Below are 10,224 nucleotides of genomic sequence, written 5' to 3'. Positions count from 1 at the left end.
GCATGTTCGTTTTGGGTACATGGGATTTGTATTTTAGATTATACAAAACAAGTGGGTTTTGTAATTCTCCTGTCTTAAATCTATTATAACACTTAGAATAACCATTTCTATTGCCCATAGAAGAATAACGGTTTCTTAAATTGAGAAACTATTCATCATTCCTCAATTTAAAGAATAATGATTTTTTCACATATATTTCACGTACCAAACATCACCTAAACATCACCTAAGTACGAATAGTTGTAAGAAGCATACCTACATATCAATTGAAATGACCCAAAATCATATAATTTAGAAAACCCAAATCTTTAATTCAAAAGCGCATTTAGTTTTTTTTTTGTATAGATTTGTTTCCAAGTTAATTTGTTATAACTTAGATGAAATTAATATTTCATAAGGATATGACATGTAAACAGACAATGCAGGAGCCAGGAGCCAGGAACCAAGATGTTCAACAAATGATTTTATTGAAGCATAATTAATTACTTGTCTATGTTAGTGACAAAATTATTAGATTCATAAAGTAAAAAAAATGTAATGTCTTTATTGATAAGCCTGCTACCTGCATTTTGTGTTGGAAAAGTAAAAAGGATAATGTAAATAAATCATTGCTTGAGTAATTAAAAATTCCTTCCCTTCCTTAAACAAATATTATTAAATTCTCTAACTAAATTTCCAAGTTTCCTTTTCTTTTCATTAACTTTTCCAACTCCCAAGCGATTCTCTTTTTTATGGTCATGATTATTATATTTTATAGTGTAAATAATGTTATATTATTTATTTTTTATTATATTTATCACCAAATATTATTCACAAAATTAAATACAAATATTAAATTACAATCATAAAATAACTTCTGAAATTGGTCCAAGAACCAACCACACATGATTAAATGATTAATCATGATGAATATTCAATTCATATAAAAAATATCATAGAAAAAAAAATTATTCTGAATTCTGATCACGTGGCTTTCACATGGAAGGAATAATTTAATACTCTTATTTTTTATTTTTTTAGACATTTTCTAATAGGCCAAGAACTTTGCTGATCATCGAGAGTCTCCTCGTGACCATATGCAAATGAATAATGTAAGCAATTAGTTTTTTTTAATTAATTTGCCACCGACAGTTTTTTTTTTTCCCCTGCCAAGATAAAAGTTGTCTTGAGTTACATGCTAAAAACTTTAGCATGCTTGGGACTCGGATAGTAGGATTATTTATTTATTTATTTTTACATTTTCAAACAAAGGAAAGGGGAAGAGGAATTCGAACTAGTGACCTCTACTTCATGAAGCGTGATTCACAACCAATTGAACTATCCCTTGAAGACAAGCAGAACTGTTAAATTGTAGTCTCGATCAGTGATATTAATATTGTAAATACTTATTTTCGAGTTAAAAAATTGTTATGATTTTATTAAATAAAAAACATACATGATGTTTTTATTGAATTTATTTTCGTAAACTGAAATGATACAGTTAGCGGTTAGTAAAGGCCAAAAAAAAATGCCCATTACCTAATAGGCGGTTGGCAGGGCGTTTTTGCATTCAATAATCACACGGTTAGCAATTAATAACTGGCCGGCCATCTAGACGGACACATACAGTTACCTAAAAATGATAACCTCTCAATACGATTGCAATCCATATAGATCCAATTAGAGACAATAACTGCATCTGCAACCGCTTGTACAACAGACTTTATTGATTGTACTTAAATGATGGGAGTTTGACAGATTCCAGGCATCATTGAGCCCAGGGCCCATGGAGTAATTACAATGATGTTTTGGGTTGTGTTTGCTTTAAAGCATTTTTCTGACATAATTTTAGGCCCTTTTCTCAAATGTACCAAAAGAAAATTGAGGCCCCAAATAGTTGGCAAATTGAAATTAAGCCCAAGCCCCTCTTGCACCCCAGCCCAAAATAGACTCCCCTGCCATATTGTACCGTGGAGAATGGTCTTTTTTTTTTTTTAATAAAAATAATAAAGGAAAAATATAATTTAACTTCCAAACTATCAAATGTTTTTATTTAGCATTTAATGTTCAAAAAGTGATAAAGTAGCTCAAAACTACCAATTAGTTATAATTTGGCAACTCCGTTAGTTATTACTATCAAATAAGATGAAAAATTTAATACTACATCGTTTTGACAATGTTAAGTTACTAAAATACCATTTTTTTAAAAAAAAACAATAAAAAAAAAAAAAACCTCCCAAAACAACGTCATTTTGAGGGAAAAAAAAAAAATGGTGCTTTAGGGGTGGCTAGAAGGCCATGGGGGTGGCTGGGCTATTGGGTTGGCCGGCTGAGCCACCCCAGGCCTGTGGGGGTGGCTGGGCGGTGACCCTAGGCCTGTGGGGGTGGCTGAGCGGCGACCCCACAGGCCCGGGGGTGGCTCGTTGGCCGAGCCACCCCTAAATCACCATTTTTTTTTTTTTTTTTTTTTAAACGACGTTGTTATTGGTGTGCATTTTTTAAATTGATTTTTTTTTTTCAAAAGGGCATTTTAGTAACTCAACCTCAAAAAACGACGTCGTTTTGCATTTTTCATCATATTTGACGATATTTACTAACAAAGTGGTTAAATTGTAATTTTTTGATAGTTTGGAGATTACTTTATCACTTTTTAAATATTAGGAGCTAAAATGAAAAAGAAGATAGTTTTGGGGCTAAATTATATTTTTCCAAAAAAAAAAAAAAATCTCGGATCCAGCACCCTCTCAACGGGTTCTGTTCCCCGCCACTTTCTCTAGCTATTGTTTGGTTCCCGAGAGAAAATGTTGCGAAATTGACGGCAAAGCAAATGAATACCCCCATGAATTTTAACTAAAATATCTCCATCTCTCTACTCAGCAGCTTCAAGTGAAAGTTCCTCTTTACGGTTTACAATTATACGACATTATCTCTTTCTTTCTTTCTCATTGATCAAAAAACAAAAACAAAAAAAGACACTAACTCTTTCTCAGGAAAGTTGCTGATTTTCCTTGTAACCAAACAAAGGTTTGAAAAGGTGTTTCTATTTCCAACTTCTCTTTGAGAACAGTCTGAGAATGGCGACTTCGTTGATTCAAGTCTTCCATAGCCTTAGGCCTCCTACTGCATCTTCTACTGCGACTACGGCTTCGTCGCTGCGAAATTCTCAAACCCTTTCGGCTTCTTTGCAAGTTTCCTTAGGGTTTCGGAGCTCAGTGGACTTCAATTCGTGCGGCTTGAAGGGTTGCTTTGGACCGTCTAGCGCTCGGTCTCGTACTTGGGCCATGGAGAGAGAGAGAGAAGAGAGAACTGAGGATTACCCTCAAGAGGGTGATTCCGTGGATGCTGTAGATGACAAGCAGGTAACACTTTAGTTTCTTCTATTTCAAATGATTGCATTTTTTGAGTTTCCAATTTTCTTGTTAGTGATTCTTGGTTTCGTGATTGGGTTATTAGGTGTAGGGTAGTGCTGTCTTAGCAATTGGGGCGACAAACTTTGTATTCTTTGGTGAATGATAAACATCATATTGTATTGGATTTATATTGATTTGCCCACAGGGATGATAGTGGAAGACAGATTAAAACTAATGTTCTTGTATTGTTTTGTGCCGCAAATATGAGTGGATGACCTCTTTTTGTAAGTTAGAGACAATGGGCGGCAGAGAGGTGTATTAATATGTTTAAATTTTTAAGAAGTTTAAATTTGTAGGCACGTGGATCTTGTTAAATTCTGGATGTTGAACTTTAGAATGCTGGTGAAGGTTGATGAACTTATTTGTAGAATTAAAAGAAAATAGTTAAAAGAATAACAAAGAAAAAAGAATCATGATGAGATCAGGTAAGGTGAAATGGTTACAGAAATTGTTGGAAGAGAACCATGTTACACATTGAGGTTTAGAAGTTGTTGGTGACCTTGTTGAGTTTTGGATTAGTTGGTTTGCTGTTATGATGATTGTCATGCCATTTTTTTGGATCTTTTTTCCTTTTGTTTTTTGATAGGCTGTAAGCACACCCCAGGAGTTGCTCGAGCGAGACTTTGCTGGCACTCCTTATGTTCCTGTATATGTGATGCTACCAGTGAGTCTTCTAATTATACTCCTGTTCTCTAACTGGATGTAGTTGTATTTCCATTTTTTTTCAGCAGGTCCGCTAATATCTACTCTATGGTCGCTTGTTTTCTATGTGGGAGAGCAATTTATTTTCCAAAAAAAATTACTTGGGAGTATTACCTAATTGCCTCTCATGGCTACATAGTTTTTAAGTTATTCTCATGTATTACAATGGGGGAGTGGCAGCTGGGCATCATTAATATGAATTGCGAGTTGGTGGATCCTGAAGGTCTTCTCAATCAGCTAAGAACCTTGAAGTCAATCAATGTTGATGGTGTTATGGTCGATTGCTGGTGGGGAATCGTAGAGGCAGATGATCCACAGGTATATAATTGGAGTGGCTACAAAAGGCTCTTTCAGATTGTGCGTGAGCTTAAGCTCAAGTTGCAGGTGAGCAGTATATACTCTATGTTGTTTCTATGCTTGTTCAAGCTTTTTCAATCATTACATCTGTGCTTTAGTTGTGTAAAATGTTTCTTTGCTTGCACTTTTTGTTTTGTGTGTAGATAGAAAGAAAGGGTGAAACAATTACTGTTTTTACTTTACAGCCATCAAACTGTGTTGGATGCGGGTTGATTTAGAGAAGTGAATGCTGTTAAGTGTTCTAGTGGGATGCTAATGAATCACCTGATGTTATGTATGACTACAATTAAACATATAAGCAGTTTAAAGCTCTTCTGTAACATGAGGAGTATAATGTGCTGATTTGATGTTGAATGCAGATTAAATTGGTTCCAAGGGAGAAGTAAATTGGGATAAATTCAAAGACACAAAAAAGAAAGAAAGGAAAAAGTCCAAACTACAGATGTTTGGTGATTGCAAAAACAGCTTAAGAGTGACTGATACATATATACGCTTTCAGAGGGGAAAGGCCATGGGGAGATATTAGACAATGGCCACCCATAGTTCAGCTTACTATGAATTCTCTCTCTCTCTCCCCAAACCAATGAGACCTTTATATATGGGCCTCTGTAGAGGAGCAAAAAGAAAGAGAATCCACAATGACATGCTGAAAAATAACTAAAAATATTAACATCATAAGAATTATCTTAGTAGAAACTAACATAATTTTCAACAAACAAATAGATGAAAGTTTATGCTGACGGAAACTTGTTCTAACATTGTTGTTGAGAACCACTAATAAGCTTGATATCAAAGTAAGAGCTAAAATCATTTTCATGAGGATTATTCCCTGCTATTTCTCTTTTGCATCCTCATGCTGGACCTGATTACCATTTAATACAAAATGGTTCAGGTTGTAATGTCTTTTCATGAATGTGGAGGTAATGTTGGTGATGATGTACATAATCCGCTCCCCCGTTGGGTGACAGAAATTGGTCAAAGCAATCCTGACATATATTTCACTGATAGAGAAGGAAGGCGCAATCCTGAATGCCTCTCATGGGGAATTGATAAGGAACGGGTCTTAAAAGGCCGGACAGCAGTTGAGGTATTGCATTTAAATATGATTGTTAAGCTATATTAGATCTCAATCTTTCTGTTAGCAGTTTTTAAGTTTAAGAAATACTGTCTTGTACCTTTTCCTATCACTGTCCCGTTTTATACTCTAATCTTTAGTCTTAAGACATATTTATTTACTAAATGTATTATCTATTATTTTAATCCTTAACATATACACGCTCATACATACATATAGACACACATACATAGCCATAGAATCCTTGTTTAGCTAGATAGCCTAAAACATATTATATAAAGAATTCTGTTCTACACAATATAATTCAAGACAAGATTTGAAGGTTATGCTGTTGAGACGTAAGGGTTGGACTTTTTTCCTATTAATTTTTATTCTCCTTGCATATCTAGCTACAACAGATTCTATTGTTTGATGCATAAATCATTAGATTTAAGATTTAGTGTTTTGTTTTGTTTTTAAATTTTTTATTATAAAAAACTCAGGTTTACTTTGACTACATGAGAAGCTTTCGGGTTGAATTTGACGAGTTTTTTGAGGATGAAATCATCTCTGAGATTGAAGTTGGACTAGGACCATGTGGAGAGCTACGATATCCTTCTTATCCTGAAAAGCATAGTTGGAGATATCCTGGTATTGGTGAATTCCAGGTACTCTTCTTTTTTGGATGAATAAATGGTGATTGGAATGATTGTCTTTAGTTACTTCAGAGTTTTCCATAAATAGTGATTGCATCACAAAATGGTTAATTAGATGTGCTTCAACATATTCTATAGACATGATCTTGTTTCACTGTCACCATTTTTAGCTAATTTCATAAAAGATATTAAATTCTTTGTGCATTGACACAACCTATTCAGTTCAGTCCTATGATAAATACTTGATGAAGAGTCTTACGAAAGCAGCAGAAGCAAGAGGACATTCACTTTGGGCCAGAGGACCAGATAACGCAGGTTCTTATAATTCCACACCACATGAGACTGGGTTCTTTTGCGATGGAGGTGAATATGATAGCTATTATGGCAGATTCTTTCTTAACTGGTACTCTCGAGTATTGATTGATCATGGCGAACGTGTACTTGGTCTAGCCAATTTAGCTTTTGAAGGCACTTCCATTGCTGCAAAGGTGATTCACTTTTGTAGAAATAATATTTTTTTTTCCCTGTTTAACTAATGCAGTGATTATTTGTTTATTTATTTATATGTGGTAAAAATGAAAATCACAATATGAAATTTATTTCTTATAATGTTTGCTATTAAAGAACCTTTGCTTTTCTTGATTGATAAGTAGGTATCAGGTATACATTGGTGGTACAAGACAGCCAGTCATGCTGCTGAGCTGACTGCTGGATTTTACAACCCCTCGAATCGTGATGGTTATGCTCCAATTGCGGCAATGTTAAAAAAGCATGGGGCTGCTCTTAACTTCACATGCGTTGAATTGCGCACATTAGATCAGCACGAGGATTTTCCTGAAGCACTGGCAGACCCAGAGGGATTAGTTTGGCAGGTAGGTCTGTGCAGAAATTATATTCCATTTTCTGCTTACTAGGTATAGTAGTTTTATACCCTCTGCTGAAAAGGGCCCCCTTGCTGGAAAATTGGATGTATCTTTAGTTCAATGTGGAGACTGTTGGTGCTAAGAACAGGGCATGGGATCATTTTGATGAAGATATTTCAGTCAAAATCTCATGTGGTTTGAGTCTTAAGACCCTTTGCTCACATTGAAATTATTTTGGAGACACTGTATGCCGGTCATGCTATTCTTTTTGAATTACAATATGTACAAACTCGATTAGGGTTTAATTTACTTCAGATTTAACTTTGGTACAATGTAGTGGAATGTGGAATGCTTAATTAACAACCAATGACGGATCTGGAGCAGATCCATTTCCAGTCTGCTTGTAAGTTACATTATGTTCGGTAAATCTTTTAGATTTTTTAACCATAAGCAAACTATATTTATTTCCAGGTGCTGAATGCTGCGTGGGATGTTTGCATTCCAGTGGCTAGTGAGAATGCTCTTTCTTGCCATGATAGAGAAGGCTACAATAAGATACTGGAAAATGCCAAACCCCTGACTGATCCAGATGGAAGACATTTATCTGCTTTTACCTACCTCAGGCTCAGCCCAGTCCTCATGGAGAGAGACAACTTCATGGAGTTTGAACGATTTGTCAAGAGAATGCACGGTAAGCCTTCCACTTCCGCCCCTCTTCTCTTTCAACATCATTCAGTCTTTGCGACAGTGTTTCTTTAACCTTTTATTTGTGGTAAGTCTTACCCTTGGCAAGCCCATATAAGATACATACAACACATCTAGGGTGGGTACCGACCCAATCGGATCCAATTACCAACTCGCAGGAGGTTGGAAGCGGGGCATCTTGATACCAACTCTAACCTATGACTCAGGGGATGCCAAATTGAGCCAACACCATTGGCCGTTGGTTCGGTGGCTAGGTGGCGGTGGAGCTACAAGATCTTGCACCCCATAGTCTGATCGTCTCCAGATTTGATGGTGAGGTTGTGAGATCTCATACCCTGCAACCAGAATGCTGCTAGATTTGGCGGTAGGATTGCTGCCATATCTGGAATTTGAGAGGGAGAGAGAGGGAGAGATCTTGTCAGGTTAAGTTGGGGTTGGGGTTGGAAAATGACCCCCTGTTGTTGTATTCCGATCTGACCTCTGTCGGTAACTAAAAATTCTTACGAATCCCAAGCTGACACCTGTTGGAACCCAAAATTTCTTGTCAGGTCAGCTTGGTTGGGTGGGTATATTTCCCACCTCTAAACACATCCATTCTGGATTCCAGGAAGATTCTACTATTACCTTACATGGTAAAAAAGCCCTTGTAAGAATCGATTTTCCAATCTCTATCCAGTTAATTTCCATGCCCCTCCAGTTGCTGATCACTAGTCTTTTAGCAATGATGGGCCATGATGGTACTTATGCAGGGGCCCAATTTTCATATTCTTGATTGCATTATGTACCTTGAGATTAAGATTACTTCAATACACACTTCTATGTTTGGTTAAAGTTTATTTGGCAAAGCTTTATCCTGCATGTTTGGGGTCACCCACTTGAATTATCCCTTTAAGTCAACTAAATATAGGTTGATATTTTTCAATGATCATGCATGTTTTCCAACCCCAATAAACAATTTCTTTTGCTTTTAACCTGTTTAGCACCGTCAATGAGACACTGATAAGAATAATCTTCTTTGCTAATGAGCAGAGGCTAATGGTTGTTTTTCTTTGGATTTGTACTGAGTTAGCTTTTTAGTGCTTTTTAATTTTTATGGATGCCTTCATGTCTATTGGATGAATGGAGGCCCATGTGTGTTTTGTGTCTAAACCTTTCTCGCCATTCGCCTTGGAGACAGTTGAAACCAATAGTTTAATTCATGAATCTTTGTTGATTTGTATGGTATCAACTACAGTTACCTGAAGCCCCAGGAGTGCCCTTTTTTTTAAAGACTTTATGAGTGGTATTTAGTGTGCATAGACATTCTTTTGATGTCATATTTACGATGTGATGGGTCAGTATCATTAAGCAGCATTTCCAACTGTTCTTTGAAGACAAGTTTCCACCCTTTCAGATTTTGTATACTCCAACTGCCTTACAGTCAAATCTGAAACAAGTCCGATGCTTGAAATCCCTGTCAACTAGGCATACCAGTGTCATCTTTCATGAACTTCATAGTCAGCTTAATATATTCTTATGCAATTTGAAGCATCAATAGCTCCTTCATTTTCATAAGATATCTCTTGTGTGTCTACTTCATCAATGCATAGAATGTAGTCACCGCACGAACATGTGCTCTTTATTGGTGATTGTAGATGCGTCCATTTGAGGTCACTGAGTGACATGATCTGGAGCATTTGGTTGTTTCTACAAGAACATAAATCCTCATATTTTTCTGTGGAGATTTGATAGTTACCCCTACCTCACTTCCACTTGCAGGGGAACCAGTTTCTGATCTTTAAGTTAATCCAAACAAAAAGCACACCAAATTTCAGGGTGCAGATGGCCAAGTTGCTGCTGCTGCTTAGGAGAATGATATGGATAAATTTCGCACTCCTGTGCATGGTTTGATGCCTGTGTACTGAAATAACGGAATGCTTCTCTTAATGTTGCAGACAGTTTCACTTCAATTTTCAGGAGTGTTAACTAAAATGGTGGACATGATGCAGCTACAAGCCTAATACTTCTTTTTAAATTCTGAGTTAATTGAGGTACTTTTTATGTAATGCTATTTTGTTAGCTGTATTCAATTTTTCCTAGCCAAAGACCTTTTTTTTTCTTTTTTTCTTTTTTAAGTTTACTTTCTTTGATTTGTATTTCCCCTGTTCTAGCTCTTTTTATATAAATATTGATTTGAGACAACAATACTTAAACTATTTAATTAATTAAAGTATATTTATTAGACTTTAAGAACACCATAAAATTGCCCTAAATATGCTAGGATTTGTGGGAATTGCTGAAATTTGGATCAATCAACAATGAACATACGATTTCAATGGGTGTTAAAAGAACCACGCAATTCAGGAGATGTACTTGAAACCCAATGCAAAAGCCGTGACAAAGTTTGTATAAAAGCCTCGGCACGAATCAAGGTCACGTGATCATCCCCATCCCGCCTTGTAGCTAGGCAGCACCCGAATCTCGTGCACCTCCCACGTGCGACGCGTGCCACTCGCACG

The 10,224-nt window shown here is 36.2% G+C and overlaps 1 protein-coding gene across 5 annotated transcripts; it reads left to right on the top strand.

Moving 5' to 3' along the window:
* The first annotated feature begins 2,726 nt into the window (after nucleotides 1-2,726).
* Nucleotides 2,727-9,790, top strand: LOC132186032 (beta-amylase 2, chloroplastic). 5 transcript variants are annotated; one of them, XM_059599806.1, is made up of 10 exons: nucleotides 2,727-2,884; nucleotides 2,970-3,338; nucleotides 3,976-4,053; nucleotides 4,272-4,475; nucleotides 5,341-5,535; nucleotides 6,006-6,170; nucleotides 6,386-6,646; nucleotides 6,812-7,030; nucleotides 7,493-7,712; nucleotides 9,485-9,790. In XM_059599806.1, exons 2-10 carry the CDS (start codon nucleotides 3,054-3,056, stop codon nucleotides 9,505-9,507), a joined length of 1,650 nt encoding a protein of 549 aa, XP_059455789.1. In that variant the 5' UTR covers nucleotides 2,727-2,884; nucleotides 2,970-3,053; the 3' UTR covers nucleotides 9,508-9,790. The 5 variants fall into 5 exon arrangements, with proteins under 5 accessions (XP_059455789.1, XP_059455788.1, XP_059455791.1 ...); XM_059599805.1 differs by having other exon boundaries at nucleotides 2,727-3,338; XM_059599808.1 differs by lacking the exon at nucleotides 9,485-9,790 and having other exon boundaries at nucleotides 2,727-3,338; nucleotides 6,812-7,034; nucleotides 7,493-7,626.
* Nucleotides 9,791-10,224: the final 434 nt, after the last annotated feature.

Source organism: Corylus avellana, chromosome ca7, assembly GCF_901000735.1.
Source record: "Corylus avellana chromosome ca7, CavTom2PMs-1.0".
In the NCBI taxonomy this organism is placed as follows: Eukaryota; Viridiplantae; Streptophyta; class Magnoliopsida; order Fagales; family Betulaceae; genus Corylus; species Corylus avellana.
Note: the sequence above shows the minus strand (reverse complement) of the source record. Positions and strands in the feature narration are given on the sequence as shown.

What these genes read in the sequence shown, in the direction of transcription:
- LOC132186032 (XM_059599806.1), top strand. Translation starts at nt 3,054, where the DNA reads ATGGCGACTTCGTTGATTCAAGTCTTCCATAGCCTTAGGCCTCCTACT. An exon ending in AGCTTAAGCTCAAGTTGCAG is followed by an intron (nt 4,476 to 5,340) that starts GTGAGCAGTATA and finishes AAAATGGTTCAG; the next exon opens with GTTGTAATGTCTTTTCATGA. An exon ending in CTGGTATTGGTGAATTCCAG is followed by an intron (nt 6,171 to 6,385) that starts GTACTCTTCTTT and finishes TATTCAGTTCAG; the next exon opens with TCCTATGATAAATACTTGAT.